We start from the raw sequence: 19826 nt of genomic DNA, 5'->3' as shown, positions 1-19826 counted from the left end.
GTAGGCAACCAATTTTGTAACTAAAAGAGATATAGATACAGATATATGGATATAGATATAGATATAGATATAGATATAGATATAGATATAGATATAGATATAGATATAGATAGATATTTCTGGAAGTCTGCCCAAAAACTAGTAACACTGCTTGCCAGTGGGGAGGTAAGAGGTGGGTAGGCAGTGTGGGAGGGAGACTTACTTTTTGTGTAAAATTTTGTTCTATTTGAGCCTTTTTCCATATGCTTGTATAACTTAAAAAATAAATACCAATTTGTACACTATGATTTTAATTGGTAAATAATTTAATGTCTCTACACCTTAACAGAAAAGACTTAAAACCTAGCAAAAATTGTAAATGAGGATTATCTTTGGGTTATAAGATTATGGATAATATTCATTTTCTTCTACGTGTTTTCCTGTATTTTCTGAGCCTCCCCCCACCCCTGGACAATCAACACCGATTTAAAAAAAAATTAAGAAAATGAGGGGAAAAGGGAAATAAAAAATGTCTAAAGGGACAGTGGGTTGGGGTACAGTACCACTGTGGTTCCAGTGAGCTCTGAGCCTAGTACTGGCCCTGTTTTAGGCAGGACTGGCTTTATTTCCCAGCTGGAGTAGGCAATTATGGCTGCATTATCCACCTATTGCATGAGGTCTGCATATATGTCATTTGTTTTATTACTATAAGTCAGTTGTTCTCAATCTTGTCTGCACACTGGAATACCTTGGGGCATAAAAAACAAACAAATAGACAAAACAAAACAAAACACAAACCTAAAAATATATCAAGCCCCACTCCAGACCAATTAAATCCAAATACCTGGGGTAAGAATCCAGCATCCAGTGTAAAGTCCCCCTGGGTGATTCTAATGTGCAGCCAAGGGTCAGAACCACACTTTAACCTGGAGTTTTGATCTAATTGAAAATGCAAATATTCGGTCAAGGGTGCTATGATTTATTATCAGTAGGTTATGGGCTTCCTGAGAAAAGGTAAAAGATTAAGGGAACCATTAACCCTTTCCAAAATGAGGACAAATTCTTAGACCAGGAAAGGTAGAGACCAAATATAACTTCCCCCAGCACTTACTCAGTTTAAAGGCAGGGGTATCAGGAGTAAGGAATAGAAAACTGAGAGAGAAAAACCCAAAGTCAAATTCTGCTTTTGCCACTTCCTGGCTGCAGAACCTGGATAAATTTTTAGACCTTCTACTACCATGTTTCTCCCAAAATAAGACCTAGCCGGACCATTAGCTATAATGCGTCTTTTGGAGTAAAAATATAAGATCTGGAATTATATTATATTATACCTGGTATTTCATATTATATTATAACACACGGTCTTATATAAGACCTGCTTTACATTATATTACATTATATTATAATATATTGTTATATTAATTTTTGCTCCAAAAGACACATTAGAGCTGATGGTCCGACTAGGTCTGATTTTCAGGGAAACATGGTAGGTATGACCCTGATGGAAAATGTGCCAATTGGATTATCTCAGAAGTTTTGACCTGAAGGAAGAGAAAAAAGGAGGAAGTGTAGGGATTCCATGTCACCCCTCCGTAATCAGTACACCTTTACCTTTGCCCCTCTGTAGATTGGTTTTTGAATTTGCTTTATTTTTTAGAAATCATTCATGGATTTAAAAGAAATTCCCAGGATCACATGGCTTCTTAGTTCTCTTTATTTTATTTTTTTCCCCTTCTTCCGCCTCTCCCCTCACCCCATGTCTGCCCCCCCTTACAACTTCCCCCCACACTCCAGTTCAAGCCGTTGTTTCTCGATGACCTTGGCTTTGGGAACACGGTGCTCCAACCACCTGAGCCACCGGGCCGGTCCCTTAGGTCTCTTTATTCTATGGTCTTTGCTTCTTAATGTAAGCCAAACAGTGAGCTGAAAATATATAATATTTTCTGCATTTTTTCTCATCGTTTTGGGAGGGTTGATTTTCCTGATACCATGTGTTTTTGGAGAGGCTGTGGAAGCTTCTACTGCTTCCATTTGGACAATCAATTAGTGGCTTTTCAACCCAGTCTTTTCGTTCCAATTCCACAGGCAGAAATCATGTAAAATTTTAAGTTGTAAAGAATAGATAATTCTCCACCACACAGTCCTTCTCCAGAGTGATAAACTCTCTATTTCTATGCCAATTCATGTACAACTTCTATACCAGGACCAAGATAGGGTGAGGCAAGTGAGGCATTTGCCATGGATGCAAAATTTAAGAGAGCACCCAAAATCTCAGCAATCAAGATAAATAATGTTTTAAGGTAAATTTTTTAAAACTCCATAAAGGGGCGGACAGGTGGCTTAGTTGGTTAGAGCGCGAGGTCTGGGCAAAGGGGATGCCAGTTCGGTTCCCACATGGGCCAGCGAGCTGTGCCCTCCGCAACTAGAATGAGGTCAATGGGCTGCTGCTCAGCTCCCCGGTGACCAGATGGCTCAGTTGGTTGGAGCACGGACTCTCAACCACAAAGTTGCCAGTTAGACTCCTGCAAGGGATGGTGAGCTGCGCCTCCTGCAACTAAGATTGAACAGGGCACCTTGAGCAGAGCTGCCGCTGAGCTCCCGGATGGCTCCGTTTATTGGAGCACATCCTCTCCACCACAGGGTTGCCTGTTCGACTTCCGAAAGGGATGGTGGGCTGTGCCCCCTGCAACTAAGATTGAACAGGGCACCTTGAGCGGAGCTGCCACTGAGCTCCCGGATGGCTCCGTTTATTGGAGCACATCCTCTCCACCACAGGGTTTCCTGTTCGACTTCCGAAAGGGATGGTGGTCTGCGCCCCCTGCAACTAACAGCGGAGGTTGGACCTGGGGCTGGGCTGTGCCCTCCACAACTGGGATTGAAGGGACAACAACTTGACTTGGAGGGGTCCCTGAAGTACACACTCTTCCCCAATAAAATCTTGGGGGGGGGGGGAAGAACACAACATATATGTTTTTTAAAAAAGAAACTCCATGAAGAACAAATTAAAAAAATTTTTAATAATAGTTGTGTGCAGCACTTTACTGGCACCTAAGGCAAAATAGAGCCTCCTTTACTTCTCCCTTTTCCAGGCCCCATTCCATATGGTCCAAAGTACTCGCCCCAAACCTGGTTCTTAAGAATTTGTATAAGGAGGAGAAGATTGAAGTACATTCATAAGTTTAAAAGGGGCCTTGGGAAATTTTTGAGGTTCAAATAGATTTTTGTAGGCCTAAGAGATAGGAAAGAAAAAACAAAACAAGAGAGACACTATTACATCTAATTTTGTGGTCAGGAAAAAGGTATTTTATATTCCTATTTAAAATTGAAAAACTATAAGCTTTCTTACGTCTTGATAAAATTCAGAATGTCAGATTAAAAAATTTATGATAGTAATTAATTGAAAGGTTAATCTTAAAACCATTTCAATCATTGAGAAGACAGCACAACAGACGCTTTAATTACTTATGTATTTTTCATCAACATGTGCTGTGTTTCGTTAATTTATCACACATTGAGCAGTTAACAACTTTGAGTATATATTGTGTCATAACCTCCAATATGTAACATGCACATTACTTGAAATGAATGTATCAGGAATATCAACTTTCCTATAAAGTTGATTTAGGTGGAATTAATACATGTTTCCATCTGGGTTTTGAACAAAAATGTTGCATCCCCAGCTTTCATGATATCCTAGCAATGGCTAATTTTCATTGATGAACTCATCTGAGGCAAGAGTTTTAAGCACAGGGCCAAGGAATGTTTTAGAGAGGGAGCCAACTTTGGTGGCTACTATCTGGCTAAGGAAAAAAAGAAAAGAGGCAGACTGCCAAGTGGTCAACATGTGGCCTTTTTGTCAATCATTCAACAAATGTTTCTGAAGCATCTATTACCTCCCAGATACTATTCTAGGTGCTGGATTTAGAAATGAACCAAACAGACAAAAAGCCCTGCCCTTATTGAGTTTTATATGAGAAATGATCAAAGGGAGGGGAGATGAGTATAATGGTTTAAACGATTATTTGATTTAGAAACTTGGAAACAGAAAAAAAAAAAAGGGAAAGAAATCAATGGCCTCAACTACCTGATTAAATCCAATATCCAATCCCCATCCTGCTAACTGCCTTAGAGGTCCTACCTGGAATGCTCACAGGTACAGTATGTTGCTAAATGGGGAGTACAGATTGGTCCAGGATTCACAACAATGGGGAGTAAATCAGGTGAGCGGAATGGTCATCATCTGGAAATATAGGCCTGGGATTGCCAGATCTTGACCAGGAACTGAAACCCCCATTTTTATGTGAATCTCTTGATGTTTAAGTTCTGATAGCTAATTCAAAATTTTCAATAGCACCATTAAGTCGAAAGCAACACTTCTTCAGGCCAAAGACCCCAGTTTGCACCTTTGGTCTTAGGTGGAAGTCTAGCAAGGGCAGAGTCTTGGGGGACAGGTGGCTCCAACTTATAATAACTTCAGGGCAAAAAGGAAACTCCTATATTAGCTAAGTTATCCTCGATCCTTTGGCTACCAGAAGGATTTGGATTATGATTTGGGGTGACCTGATAGCTACTGTCTGATCTTAGTACATATTCATTCATTTGCTCCAATTCATTCATTCATTCGTTCATTAATCAAATATTAGTGAATGGCTTCGGTGGCTGAAACACTGCTCTACTCAGCTTAAAAACATTCCCATTTGGCCAGCCTTTTAGGGCCTTCCAGTCTGGTGGGACTTAGATGGCATTCACACTGTGAGTACAATACTTTCTGTGATAATGCTGATCTTGGATAAGCACAAAATAAGTATATTTGATTAGTCAGAGGATCGGTTGAATGCATTTCTGAGGATAATAATAGAAAGATGTCACTGAGATACTCTACCTCATCTAGACTATCAGTTTGGTGGCTTTTCTCTTTCAGAAGAAGCTTGTCTGTTTCACACCTGATTTTTCATCTTCTACATGTTGACCCTAGAACCATTTCTTTCAACTAAGAATCATTATCTTTCTGCTGTTGTGAAAACTGTCCTCTAGGTGGTGCCATTTGCAGCTCTCCAAGCCTCCGTGGGCCTGCTTTCCACCCCAGCAAGGCCACTTTACTCCCTGGCCAGACATCTGTGCCAGCAAGCTCTGCACACAGCAGGTCTTTCCCAGCTGTTGTAGGACCGGCAATGCTCCAGGCTGACTTCTAAGTGGTCTTACAGGTGACCACCATCGTGTGCCTCTCCATACTCTTGGGTTGCTTTGAACGGTGCCTGGGGTAACTGCTCCTTCTTTTGAACTCCTAGCAATCTGTTCTCTAGTGTAGATTGGTAGTGAGTGCATCTCATTTTACGTTGTTGTTTATTCTTTTATGCATGTGGACTGTCTGGCCAAATAGATTATTAAGACTTTAAGGCACTGCCTGGGACTGGGAGTCTGCAAGTGTGTTTGTTGTTGATGGAGGTCCTTCTCTTTATTCATCATTTACAAGGTCTATGCTCTCAAGCAGCTTGAGAGAGAGAGAGAGAGAGAGAGAGAGAGAGAGAGAGAGAGAGAATGAGAATTACAGTGGTGTAGTGCTATGCATGCTGGGAAGCAGCCACACCAAGTGCCTGGGAACAGGAGTGCAGGCTTGTCCTCCAGGAGCTCCTTTTACAAGAGTGCGACCTTTCACTCTAACTCTAGGATCACTCCTAGAGACTATTCTATACTTTTGACTGTTTTTCTTTTTCAGTACCCCAAGGACAGGGTGATATGATCATGGGGCTAGGTATCCATCTCAGAATACCATAGAAGAGGTGACAGTCTTCCCATTTTCCTCTGGTGCTCAGTGTTCAAGCTCCTAGGATTTTGTGGCTTGCTTTTCAGCTATCTAGTAATTGCCCTTGAATACTCAAAATGGTTTATCATCTTACTGTGTGTTTTGGGGTGATTTGGAATGTGATTTGTAGCTACAGTGTATTGAAACAGTTAATTCCTTTTATCAAAAAATAGGTCAATTCAGTCAAAATGGATCCTGGTAGCTTGATGACATTTTCAAAAATCTCAGCGGATTCTTGGCTAGGAAACCCAGACATTTGAAGCTTCCTGTCATTTGATTTTCTGATGTTTTGAGTCTCTCTGAAACATATATATATATATATATATATATATATATATATATATATATATATATGCAAACTTATAATTAAGTTTTTCCTCTGAAGCCATTTAAAAGTTCTGCATGTTGAATTTCAGTCTTTAACTTCATTAGTCACTTTATTTTAAATTTCACAGCAGCTTTAGTGGCTTTTTGTGGGCATTCACATAAATGTGAGGTTTGTCCTTTCTGCTCTCTGGGCCAAGGTGAAATCTAATCATTTTCTAGGCCAAATATCCTTTTAAAAGGGAGTCTAAACTATAGATCTTATATCTCGATGACTTCTTTGATCTAAGTTCTGAAAGAGAGAGGTGGGGGCAGTCAACTGGTGGAGGTAAAGGCAAATGAAAGAAGGTAGTCACACATCTGTCATCAAGAACCCTTTGTGCATTTGTGACCTGTAGCAAAAAGACTGTCATGATCATATTTTACACTCTGGATCAGCAGGTCGCACCAGAGACATCTCAGAGAAAACAAAACGTGAAAAAGGGACTCCCTGTATAGAATTCAATTTACTTTCAAGACCTCAGGTTCCGTTAAGGCAGGACGCAATATGAGTTTCATCTCTTGTAGCTATTAAACTACATAAAACCTGAATGAGCAAGATTTTTTTTTTGTGTGTGTAGCCATTTTTCAGTCCTATCTAACAACAAAATTTGCAAACATTTTTAAGTAAACTGCCCCAATCGACAGTGGGAAACATACTGGAATAACATTTTGCTGAGGCGATGTTGGTTTTCTCATTTTTCTATTTTATTCTTTCCTTTTCTTTCACGTTATTTTGCATTTTCCCAGTAGTCATCCATAATTCAATCTCGGCCTAGAAGGGTAAATTCGATTACTTGGCTGTTAAACATCACGTGCCTTTTAAAAAACAGGAGGAGAGCTTGTAAGAAAACAAAAACAACCTCAATGGCGTGAAAACTTGGAAGATATCAGGCAGCTCTTGGTTACTTCGGCAGCTTCATTTTTCTGCTCAGGATTTACATTTCTATGTCCAGTAACTGTGGAGAGTTTCACCCTTTCATTCCCCCCCGACACATACACACCTCTGGGAACCAGCGACAATTCTCTTCCCGTCACACTCCACTATCCATTGTATCTTATTTTCTACTACTGAACTGGGGTCAGAGATGACAGAGATACTCTCTAACCGAATGGCGTTATAGAAATAGGAACGGGAAGGAATACAGAAGTGGCTGCAAAGGGTCGCGCCAGCAGATCTGTGCTGTCCAGGAGCGGGGGGCGCGAGCGCCGCGGCCGCCTGCGGGGAGTTGGGCAGGGTGTCCATGGTGACAGCCGGTGCAGGGGGCTCGCGGGGCCGAATCCTGAGGATTCCCAGAGGGCCGAGGCCGCGCTCCAGGGCTGGTGGGCTGAAAGGGAGGCAGAGGCCGCCATATTCCTGCTTTACCACGCCCGGGCAGCCAGCGGGCAGTGGCAGGTTGGCAGCCGCCCTGGTTGAACTAGGGAGACCCGACCCCGCCCTCCGCCGGGGACGGCCGTGACCGCTGCGCCCGCGGGCCCCGCAGAGGGCGCGGGAGCGGAAGGCGCCCGCAGAGCGCAAAGGGCCGGCCCAACCCGGGAGGAGCGCGGGCGAGGCGAGAGCCGCACTGGGAGGCGCGCGCGGCGGCTGCGAGCCCAGGAGAGCCTTCCAGTAGGGGCCGGGCGGCACCGCCTCCCCGCTCCCTCCTCCTGCGCCCATTCCCTCCTCCTCCTCCTCTTCCTCCCGCCGCCGCCGCCGCCGCCTCCCTCCCGGATCTGTGCTCCAGTTCAGAGAAAGAAGAAAATGTGTGTGTGTGGCGAGGGGGAGGGCGAGCACTGAGCAGCCGCTCCGCGCCTGGCAATCGGGGTCGGGGGTGGGCGCCTGGCGGAGGCGGAGGCAGAGGCGGAGGAGCGCGCGGCAGCCGGCGGGCGGTGGGCGCGGGCAGGGCCGAGGGCGCCCGGGAGCCGTGTTAAGCGGCGGCAAAGAGCGGGCGCGCCGGGCGCAGAGAGCCGTCGGCGGCCGCTCGCTGCGAGTACGCCCCGGTGGATGTGCTCTCGCCGCCGGGCGCAGGGCTTAAGGGAACCTCGGCGGCGGCGGTGGCCGCGCGGGGGGCGAGGCGAGCCGCCCGTTCCCGGGGAAGGAAGCCCGGGCGTCTGAGCAAGGCCGGGAGCGGCGGCCTTTCCTCGCGCGCACCCCGAACCAGCGCCCGCGGCCGCCTCCCGCCCCGCCTCGCTCCTGCGGGCGGCCCCAGCCGTCTGCTCCCGCCGCACCCCCGTTCCACCTGGTGGCTCCGGCCCTGGCCGCGGCCACCGCGGCGGTTCCCCGAGCTAGTCCCGGACGCGCGCCCGGGCGGCGGGGGCTCGGCGGCCACCGCTGCCTCGGGGGAGCGAGGGCGGGAGGGTGTGTGTGCGCGCGTGTGAGCAGGGGGTGCCGGCGGGGCTGCAGCGGAGGCACTTTGGAAGAATGACTCTGGAGTCCATCATGGCGTGCTGCCTGAGCGAGGAGGCCAAAGAAGCCCGGAGGATCAACGACGAGATCGAGCGGCAGCTCCGCAGGGACAAGCGGGACGCTCGCCGGGAGCTCAAGCTGCTGCTGCTGGGTGAGTACCGCCCGGGGCCGGCCTTCGCGGGCCCTTTCCCCGGACCTCGGCGCCCCCCGCCAGCCACCCCCGAGCCCCCCGGGCAGTCGCCGCCAGCGGCCCCCGTCTCAGGGCGCCCGCGGCTGTTCCCTACCCTCCCCCGGCGCGCCCCCGGCCACCACCCGCACCCTTTCGGGCGCGCGCGTACACATACACTCGCACACACACGCAGAGGGGTCGGGCTGCCCTGCCCCCGGCTCCTGAAGGCCGTGCATTCGGGGTGCGCGTTTATTTGCCGTGCATCTCCTAAATGGCAAATAACTTGGGTGGGGGGAAAGGCATGGGAAGGTGGAAAGAGGGGTTGAACTTCCAGTGTCGTGGCCGCGGCGCCCCGTGGGTGGTGGAGTGGGGAGCTAGCTGTGTGTGTGGCCCGAGGGTGGCGAACGGAGCCAGGGCAACTAGGGGGTGGCCTGTGTGCATCCATATCGGTGCATTCTGGGGTCAGGAGGGAATGGTGGCACGGTGGTGGGCAGAGTCACAGCTGGCTTCTTCAAGGAGTGATGATGAGAGAGGCGAGTGGTTGGCCCTTCAAAGAAAGGAGGCTTATGTATTAGGGGGGCAGGGAGGCAAGCACAAATGTGTCACACAAGTGCTGTTCTGTAGCCACCAGACCACCGAAAGGAGGGACCCCAGAAGAGTTTCTTGACCAGTGGATAGTGACAGGCGTGTTTGTTGTCTGCAAAATTCCTTCCAGATAAAAAGGCAAGGGATAGGGGAGCGTTATGCTGTGTGGTTGTTGACAGCGACGGGTATCTTTTGTTTAATGAGGCAACCCAGATGTAGGCCTGAATTCACAATAGTTACTACTGAAAACCAGTGCAGCCTCTCAATTACTCTCATGGAGACAAATAGAAACCTTTTGTTTAAAACGGACAGCATTTTAATATGTTTGGAATCTAGACTGGAAGGAAAACGGGAAGTGTACAGCAAGAAATTTCCCTTTAATCTCTAAAAAAAAACAAAAACCAAACAGCTCAACGTTCTTCTCTAACACTAAGTTAGCAAGAAAATGCTGGTTCTCAATTAGGAATTCTGTTGATTATTATCTCTGAGAGATTATTCATAATCAGCCATCAGGGATCACATATACAAGCCAGGGTAACATACTCTGAGCTATTGTGGTAAGAAGAGCAAACAGCTTTGCAGTAACAGGCCTGAAAAATGCCTGCACTCGTGTTCAGGATATTTGCGTGTATAATAAATATGTTTCTCAGACATTTCTGGAAGAAAAGAATATTGTCAATTCGGATTTGAGAAACATGTGTTTTCTTATCTTGAGCGTTCAATCTCCTGGTTCAAGGAATCAGTTGCCTTTTGGACTGAACTGCTTATGTACCCGGATCATTTACAAGAAGGAACAAAATATAATGATCACAAATAGTTACAAATGGTTAATTCACATGCTATGCTTTATGTTTTCATTTTGAAGCAGATTAGATAAATGTGCACATGTTTATAAAGAACAGAAGGCAAAGTGCTTGATAAAAGAGGTGGGCTTTCGGAAATGAAGGCAGGGGAGCGTAAACTATTATGGGAAAATGATCTTTTTATTTTTTAATTTTTCTCATTTTGAGCTGCTTTTACTGGCTGAAAATGTAGTTGAATGTTTTCTGAATTATCATGATTGAGAAGACAATAGAGAGGGCAAGAGAAATGTATAGAGTGTTTAAGTGCATGATCAAGGGGGCAAAAGCATGTGTTTTAGACTTAACGGTTTTTCTCTTTCCCCCCCCCTGTTTACAGCCTTTACATGTTTCTGTTTAGCTGTGAATTGGGTGGTTGAGGGCTCTCAAGCAAACCCTATGGCTTGAAATGTGACAGCTCTGGGTTGCTAGGAGCTATGAGTTAGAGCCCTGGGGGTTCATCTGTTTGAGGGCCTAGGTTTCAATATCTAGGAGGAGGGCTTTTGGGGAAATACACATATATGGATGCTTAATTGCATACTGTGTATTTAAATAACATACTGTGCTTTAAAAAAATGAACTTGGAAGTAATTGCATGAGAAAAAAAGTAAAACAATTATACTGCTAAAGTGTTGGCAGTGGGGAGGATTTTTTTTTTCTTATTAGATAGTTGAGTAGGGTTTAATACAAGCCCCACCCCAGCCCCCAAATATGGCCTCTTAGAAGTGGTAGAAAAAAATGACTTTCATTTAACACCTACATTCATTAGTAACATTTAAAAATGATACAACTTGCTGTTAGAAATGTGATGCCTAGACATCATGTAAGATTTGCTACTGTTTCATGTTCTAAGTATGTTGCTTTTGTAACAAAGTTACTGTAATATCTATGCTACTTATATAGTTAATGATATATGCTAAATGTAGATTTGTGTGTATGGGCATTTCATGATTTTTTGAGTCCAGGAGAGACATGATGGTCGATGTGGATCAGGGAAGGTATTGGGGAGGGGTTCCTTTGAGTAACTCCTGATGGGCTGCTTAGATGAGTCTTTTGGTACCTTCATTCATTTAAGTGATACCTGTCCAAAGGAGGTTAAAGGATGTACCCTTTCATGGTTTAACGGTTCACCAATATTTTTAAATATTTAAATTGAGGAATCACACTTATTTTTAAATGAAATTCCAGATTAAATTCTTTTCAAAGTAGATAATTAGTTCAAGGCATGATGCCATTTTAATGGATTTATTTGGCAGGGGAACTTTCATTAGTCCACATAATTATTTAATTTTATATTAATAGTATGGAGAAATTAGAAATGGAAAATAGTGCTAGATGAAAATATGGCACTAAAATTTGGGTTATTTTTATTCATATCCAGCAATTGTGCCAGTGTGTTCCAAATTCTATAGTACGTATGTATTTTGATTTTTATTCTTTTTAAAAAATGAACCCAGAAACGTACCACCATATATATCATATTTAACGATGAATTCTTGTTTCTTTTAACTTATTCATTCTCTGAATTCATTTATATCAGTGTTTATTTTCTTTGACACCTCAGGGAAAACTTTGTATTCTACATATATATGCAAGAGGACACTTTATTAATAAAATTGGTTGAAATTTTTGTATACTTTCTAGGTGTAAAGAACATATTTCCTTTAATTGATTAATATTCATGAATGTTAGCAAAATATTTCTATTGGTGGTACATACATAGGTCACACTATTTAGCATCAGTGTCTTTTAGTCTGTATAAAACAAGTGGCTTTGAATGCCTGCTTTGTCACAGATTGTCATACTGAAATTTTTTTCAGTTCCTTGAAGATACATTTTTATCCTATTTACCTGTTCTGATTTTACATGTTTTTGAAGTCTTGACTCTTCAGATCTTAATCATCAAATAGGAAGATGTACCAAACCTTTGTTATTGAATGGTTTCCACCTTTTGAAAACAGATGTGATTTAGGCCAGTCTTAGATGGAAGAATGTATGCTCTTGATCTTCTAACTTAATGACATGTGCAATTGTAGATTTTCTTCCTGTTGTAGACTGGAAGCCTATGAGGGTAGGGAATTCTGCCTGCATTGCTCACTATTAATTTCCAGCTTCTAGCACAATATCTGACTCATAGAATGCTCTCAATAAGTATTTGTTGAATGAGTAAATTTACTTATGGTCCTGATAGAAATTGGGGCCATAAAATAATGAATAAATTATAGAGACATGGGGGATATGTAATGTTTTTAATCTGTGCCAAATAAAATCATGTTCTTCTTTTTAATAATTGTATGTAACTCGGAGCCAATTGAATACGGATGCATTCCAGGATTGGAAGTGTTAATGCAGATGTAACGTCACATATCGAGCCAGTGTATTACAGTTCTATGCTGGGTGCTTTTGAGAATGATAACAGTCATGCTTTAAGTATGAAAGTTTAAAGAAAAAAAAAAATCATTCCATGTCTTGATTACTTTTTGTCATGTAGAGAAGCTAGTTTAACCTTACCATCCTTTAGCCACCCACTTTTCTCCACGATACACTCATCGGAGTGGATTTTCTAAAATTCTCTAGAATGCAGGTGGTAATCAAGCACACTTTTATGATTTACTTATCCATGATATGAGGAGAACCACAATGATTAAATACTCAATTTTAGGAATTGCAGGTAGAACATTTTTAATTTGAGAGCTATACATCTGTACTGAAAACTACGGTGACAGAGCAAGAAGGGTCATGGAAGACGAGGAATGCTCTGGCAAAAGTTTAGACTATATGGAGAGTTCATTCCCACAGGCCTGGATAAAAGCACCCACCCCACTACCTACCCCTCTGTGGAGTTCACTGGAGGGAAGAATGGGGATGTTGATTGCCTGAATTAACTAGAGGTTAGTGGCTGTCTAGAATGGCTACCCAGAACCACAGATGAAAGCACCTCTCTAAGCCCTAATAACAGCAACTCCCTGGAAATACCAAAAATGCGGTGTTTATGAGGCTGCTTTAAGACCAAACCGGTTTTATTTTTGCTACTCTGAGCATCCTGGCGTTGAATATATTTCTAAATGTCAGGATTTATTTGGATGCATTTCCTCTTTTTTCTTTTTTCTTTTGAAACGAAGTACTTGTAATTTGTATCTGAAGAGTGAAGTGGGAGCATCCCTCATACAAATCAAAACTGTAGCTCTGACTCTATAACAAAGCCTTTCAGAGTAAGATTTTTGCATTGAACCATGTAAGTTCATTATCTAGATCTGCCATATTAACTGTCAATCCTGTACTTGTATGTTATTTCTTCGTATGGGAACTTTGGCACAAATTAAAACTCTCCTGTACAGTGAAATATTCAGTGTATATCTCTTCAGATATTTTTTACGTAAGTTTAGAAAGGAGAATGGAAGAATGATTTAGTAACCATTTTGTTTATTACAAATAAATTTGATAGCCTCTTTCATTAAAAAAAAAAAAAAGCCCAGCCTCACTTTATAAGAGATGGCTTATGTTCAATTTTTAGAGATGCCTATTAAATGTACTTCTTATTTTTATTATAGATGAATTTTTAAGGACCTGAAGCAGCTTTTGCAGTTTGTGAGGCTGTGTGCTATGCTGTTTAGCAGAAAAAAGAAATACATTTTTCCTCATGATTTAGGCAAACTTACGTTTGAAAAGAAATAAACAAGACTTTCCAAGAATGATTTTATTCTAGCATTTATACTAATTTTTCTTTAAGGGGAGGTTATTAATTCTCTTGATTATAATGAAAATGTTGATTGGGTATTGGAGGTGGAAAGTGAAGAGCTCAAAGGATACATCTTGGAAGAGAGAGAAACCATTTTAAGGTTAGGGTTGCTTTCTGCCTAAGAATGGCCAGGGAATCTGTTTCTTCCAGACTATGTTTTAGGTTGAGGGAAATACAAATATTTGTAGCATCAAATTTAAAGTCTGATTTCCTAGTTGAAGGGGAGGGCAGTCACTTTTTTTCAAAGGAAACTTTTGTAATGGCTTTTAAAGCAATGTTAAGATCTTTGCAGAATTAATCCTAGGGAAGTGTGAAATAGCAGTAGAAGGTAAAATGTGTGATTGTTGGTAATTAAATCTGTGTCAATAACTGACTACAGTAAACAGTGAAAGTTTTCTCTTGTTCTGCTGAATGGAGTAACAGTAAAGAAAGAGTTATTATCAGGCCCAAACACTGTTTTGTGTGAACAGCTGTTACTAATAAAATTATGAAGTTGTTCGACAGTCACCTTTGATTTGTTATGTTACTGATATTTAAAAACTGTGTCTGATTGCTCATCTAACGTAGTAAAAAGAAAAAAAGGACCTAAACATGCTGTCGGAAATGAGTTCATAAACCCTAGGTGGTCATGAATCTGGACTTTACAAACAAAAGTAAATATCCATATTGCGGTGCCAAGAACCAAAAACTGAATTCACTAAATTGCTCTGGGATTGACCTTTATACCTAGCCATAATTTCAGAAATCAGTGCAGAATATTTTGTTAAAAGCCTTTAGGTTCAATTGTAAGAATAAGATGAGTGTTATTTTAAAATAAAGTTATGAAGAGATTTCAAATTCATTTATTCAACCAACACTTGCCAGTTATTGGAAAATAGACATTTTCTCAAAATTTTTTTTTTAAACCAAGCATATCATAAGAAGGAACAGCTGCATATAGAATGCTGGTCAAATGAACAAATATTAAGCACCTATTATGTGCAAGATAATGTGCTACATGAGACACTCCTCATTTCTTATTTGCCAACAGGAAAGGCTACAACGAACTTTTTGCGTTTCTTGTTTCACAGTTGACGCCCTCGGACTAACATGTCCTTCTGGACTAACATGTCCTTCTGAGTGTTCTTCCTGGCTTTGGTTTTTCTATTGGCTCTTACTACAAAGAAAAAGACAAAATAATCTGAAGGCTTTTTGGGGATTACACAACTGGAAAAAGCAGATGATCTTGAGAACTTGAACTCTTGAAGTTTCATATGTATATATGGTGCCAATCAAATGTATACACATTTTAAAAAAGAAAAAATTGTAATGCTCAATATATACCGATAACAAAAGATGAATATAAGTCACATTTGATTTCTGCATTTATAAGAGGTGCTCAAAGTGGTTACCATCAGTGTAATTTTAATACAGTTTTTTCCTTTCTTAAAATATATACATTTTTTGGCACTCTCTGTATGTATAATTTCCTTGGACTGTATCATGTTTTGCCTTTAATTGTAAGAAATTGTTAATGACCACTTGCCCTGGGTTTCTAACTAGATTGGTAACTCCCAGAGGGCAAAGATAATGGAGGGCAAAGATAATGGCGCTTGTTTCTTTGTATCTCAATGTAGCACAATGCCTTGCTACATTTACAATGATTCAGTTGTCAGTAACTGGGGGGTGGGGATGGGGCAGCGTAGGAGGGTTGGTGCAGGGTGGGCAGCTGGATTCCCAAAAGAAAGAGCAGTTGGAGGAAATTAATTTAAACTTCTTGCTTTCTTTTAATGGGTATCATCCATATGTTCTCCATTTGCCACTCCTGTTTGCTGTTTCATGGGCCACCTGGGACACGGTAAAAGGAATTCTGTTTTAAAGATGAAATCGAAATTGTCTTTGTCTCCATGCCTGCTTCTCATTCATTCTCTAGCAAGAATGATTCGGTTGAACATTCTCATATTGTTTCGGGTTGAAAAGCCAATGGTGTTTATCAACCAATTTGAATGGAAAACTGTTCCACACACAGCCCTTTGAAATTTGAAAATTCCACACACCTTTATTACAGAATTAATCTTGGGTTGTGAGCAATTTGCTTTAGAAACAAAGTAGTTTCAAGGAATTGTGTAATGGATTGTGGTGCAGTTAGGAACTAGAATATTATTAATGCATTATATTCCTGACACCTCACAGAAGGGAACAATAATTGATCCACAAATTAAAGAAAAAGAGCTAGAGTGAGAGTTTTTGGCTCTGTTGTAGGCAGTGAATACTGATGTTTAGAAACATGTTCATGTCTGTTTCTAAGAGATAGCCTTGTGTTTTTCCTTTGGAGAACTGAAATCATGAATTAATTGCCTCTTTCCAGAATTTTATTTTTTTTGATGCCCATCACTTGTGAGAAAAATTGAAATAGAATTTTTCCTTTGCTGCTTTTTTATGTTTTAAAAACTTTTTTCGTCTTCTAAAATTTTTTCTTGTTTCTTTTTTAGTTTTTCTTTTGCTGAAGAGGCAGGCAGCAGGGTGATAGGTGGCGTCTTCCATATATTTCCTGGTAACGGCAGCTGACTAATTGTTTCTATAGAGAAATGCTTCAGTGTCTTATCCACCCATTTTATCCAGTCTTACACTGTTTGCTGTGGCCCATGCCCACTCCCCCCACCCCCACTACTCCCAAAAAAGTCTGTGTGAATACTACCTACCCATTTTACTCTCTTATCACAGCTTCCTTAACCAAAGGCTAGGAGAGCTTCCTTATATTTTCTGGTGTGTGCTTTTCTTTAAGATTTAGGGAACTTCTAAGTTGATGCTTTCAAACATTTGGCTGTGAGCTGATCGGAGGGGATGTTGGGTGCTTTAATACATCAAAAAAGAAAGACACTTGTGAAAGTACTTTTAGGAGATGATAAACTTTCTTTAGCAACACTTTGGTCCGCAAAACAAAATATGTTGTCATTGAACAAAATGTAAAATTCTTCTTCCTGTTCTAGAGGGCGGGACCTTGAGATCTGTTGGTGGTTACCAGCAGAGAGTTGGTGAGCCGGTGCTAGATAATCTATCATGGGCCACTGGGTTTCAAAATAGGATGCAGTGCATTTGCTGGAAGGGGAGAAGGTGCTGTAGGCCTGTGTTAAGTAATAGTGCATGTTCCTCATTTAATGATTTGCACGTCCCCATCTCAGTTACTTGAGAGCCTTAAAACATCTAGTTGTATTTCTATACAGGTAATTAGGAGGGAAGGCATCAACAGGGACCTTTGCTTTTGTTATATGCCGTCAGTCAGAGTAGGGGTGGTGGTTGGTTTGTTTGTTTTTTTAAGGTAAAGATGCCATGATATTTTTTGCCATGTGAACTGATAGTTTAGGACCTATGCTTTTCAGAGCTCCTTCATTGTATCATGTTATTTCTGCAGATGGCAAATGCAGTTTTTCTCTTGTCCTAAAGAGCTGACCCATTTCCTGTTACTTGTTCTAATAATACAGGATGACTTTAATTCTTGTTCCTAGTTTGCCCTTAAAAGAATGCCAGGATACTTGTTAAGCATTTAACTCTTGTCTCTCTAACACTTGTGATACAGTATTTTTGAAAATTGGTAAGTCATGCAAAAACAGTGGCAGACTGGCTTTGTGCAAGTTTCTTCACCTCAATAATTAAACACTCCTAATGGTTCTGCATAGTGGTTTCGATGTGTCTGTTTTTTCTAAAACCTGGGGCTGAAAGGTGGTCAAGTACTCCTGCCCTACCTCTCTGAACTAACGTGGGGGTGTTTATTTTGTTCCTTTACTGTTTCTATAGAAAGTTGTAGAATAAAGAGATCCAACCAAATCTAAGGGCCATTTGAGTTTTGGAACTTGCTCTACTTGCCCTCTGAAGCGTTATTTCTGCCCAAAGTCATCCCTGTGCTAGGGGCCCCAGCCCTTTCCAGGAGTGATCTGATGTCCAATGAGGAGGCAGTGCCAGGGCCGATGGGCTCCTCCTTGCCCCCCCCCTTGCTCTCCCTCCGCCCCCCTTTCCCCTTGGTAATAACTCCCAGCACCCTGGGGAAGAAGCCTGAGTGAGGAGCAGGCACTGGCGAGTCTGTGCAGAGCGGCCTCTCCTGCTGCCTGGCGAGCTGCTGATAGTTTCACTGCCTTCACAGCGAATGGTATCCAAAGCCTCCTGTCATATCAGCGTGGGTCTCTTGCTTCCTGCAGGAAGGGCCACGTCCTAGGGGCCCAGCGGTGGATGGAGCCTGAGAGTTTCTGTGCTCCAGGCTGACCTGCTCAGGCCTCTGTATTTTCTGAGATTCCCTTATGCAGCTACCTGTGACTCACTGCTTTTTTTTTTCTGTTTATTGTTTCATTGGGCTTTAAGCAGTGCTTTTCACTCGCTTACAAAGAATCTCTGCTGCCCAAGCTATTTCTGCCAGTTTCAGTGAGAGCAGGTTGGCCACTTGAGCCTGGGCACTGGAAATGCCTTATACACCTTACTGAGGCACATTGGGGGAACTGCTTTGTATTTGGAGCAGAGAGGTCCCTTTTCCAGGGCCTTCCATGTAACTCTTGGAGGGACCCTTTGTGTCCATTTCTTCTTCCATGACAGTGTGTGTTACTGGGAGCATTTTTGTCTTGGAGGCTTTCATCGAAACCAGAAAAAACAGATAATGGTGGACATAGCCATATCATGGAGTAAGGAATTTGCATCCTTTTTTGTTTGTTTGTTTTAAAGTATGTACATATATATTTGCTGTGGCTTCTGAACTACCCTCAGTTGTCATGGCCACGGTCAGAGAAACTTTAAGAAAGCAACTTTCTGTGTCTCCTGTCTGCTTTCTGGAGGAGGGGCTCTATGACCAAGGAAAGCACGACTAGACTCTCACCTTAGCTCTTCCTGATCAAAGAGCCTCGCTGTAACAAGACCCAGGTCCCCTGGCGGTGCCAGGCAGGCATTTGGCATCCCTCGACCCCTACTTTGCTGCTGGCTCATGGTTCTCATTATCTTATCAGCTTCAGGCTCACCTACCTTGATTGCGGATTTGGAGTTGGACAGGTGCAGGGGAAAAAGAGAACAGTCATAGGCCAAGAAGAGTAAGGGGGCGGGTCTAGTGGGGCTCGGTGGGGCGCAGGGAGTGCTGCAGCCCTGCCTTCACTAGGCGCTGCAGGGGCGCACGGGGGAGTCATGGAGAGGTGCCCTGTGTGCTGGCCTGGTGGCTTTGATCAGGAAGAGCCAGGCCCACGCAGCTTCCTCCTGTCAGTTCACTGCCCCACCGCGTGTCTTTATCATTGTCACATCGACCCTGCCCTTCCTCTCCTTCCTCTCCCAGATCGTGGGCAGGGACGTGAGCCAGTGTAGAAGTCTGGGTTGTACGGGAGGAGTTTTTGTTGCATGTGCTCTCTTCTGTCCTTTCGCTCCCAGAGGTGGTGAGATAGACTAAGCCCAGATCTCATGTCACGCAGTGTCCTGAGAAAGAAAACCCATTCACATATTAAAAGAAAATTTACAACGTGGCTCCTCCCTGTTTTTTTCTGTCAGCTGTTTAAGGTGATACAAATACATCTATTATGTATTGAGTACTCTGCTAATCTGGTGATTTCGTTATTAGAATCTCTTGAGAGGTCCTTGTCTAGAAAGTCTGCTTTCACCTGGCTGGCTTCCTCCTACTGTAGAGTGCCTTTCAGTTGCCCGAGGCAATAAGTCGATAAATAGTATCATGAGATATTCTTACCAAGTGGAGTCTTACTCCTGTGGAAGCATGTAATACAGGCATACCTCGGAGACGGCCATAATAAAGCAAGTATTGCAGTGAAGCAAGTTGTAACCTTTTTTCTGATAGAGGGTCTTGCCTTCAATTTGTAAAAAAAAAAAAACCCTAACATCTGTGAAGCACAATAAAACGAGGTACGCCTGTTTAGAAGTAATTTGTCATTTTCAGCTGAGAAAGTCCCCTCCCTATCTGTTGGTTGTGTTCTCTTACAAGCTGTTCACTTTCTGGGCTATCACATCCA

The 19826-nt window shown here is 42.7% G+C and overlaps 1 protein-coding gene across 2 annotated transcripts in view; it reads left to right on the top strand.

Moving 5' to 3' along the window:
- LOC109449927 (guanine nucleotide-binding protein G(q) subunit alpha) overlaps positions 1–19826 on the top strand; it is a 338060-nt gene that overhangs the window by 50522 nt on the left and 267712 nt on the right. Inside the window, exon 1 of one of the 2 annotated variants that reach the window (XM_074330581.1) lies at positions 7937–8682. The exons of the other annotated variant lie outside the window; for it this stretch is intronic. Coding sequence (XP_074186682.1) covers positions 8547–8682 — 136 coding nt within the window. The 5' untranslated portion in view covers positions 7937–8546. Of the gene's footprint in view, positions 1–7936; positions 8683–19826 lie in introns of those variants that run through there. 2 annotated transcript variants of the gene reach the window in all.

Source organism: Rhinolophus sinicus, linkage group LG04 (assembly GCF_036562045.2).
Source record: "Rhinolophus sinicus isolate RSC01 linkage group LG04, ASM3656204v1, whole genome shotgun sequence".
Lineage (NCBI taxonomy): Eukaryota > Metazoa > Chordata > Mammalia > Chiroptera > Rhinolophidae > Rhinolophus > Rhinolophus sinicus.
Note: the sequence above shows the minus strand (reverse complement) of the source record. Positions and strands in the feature narration are given on the sequence as shown.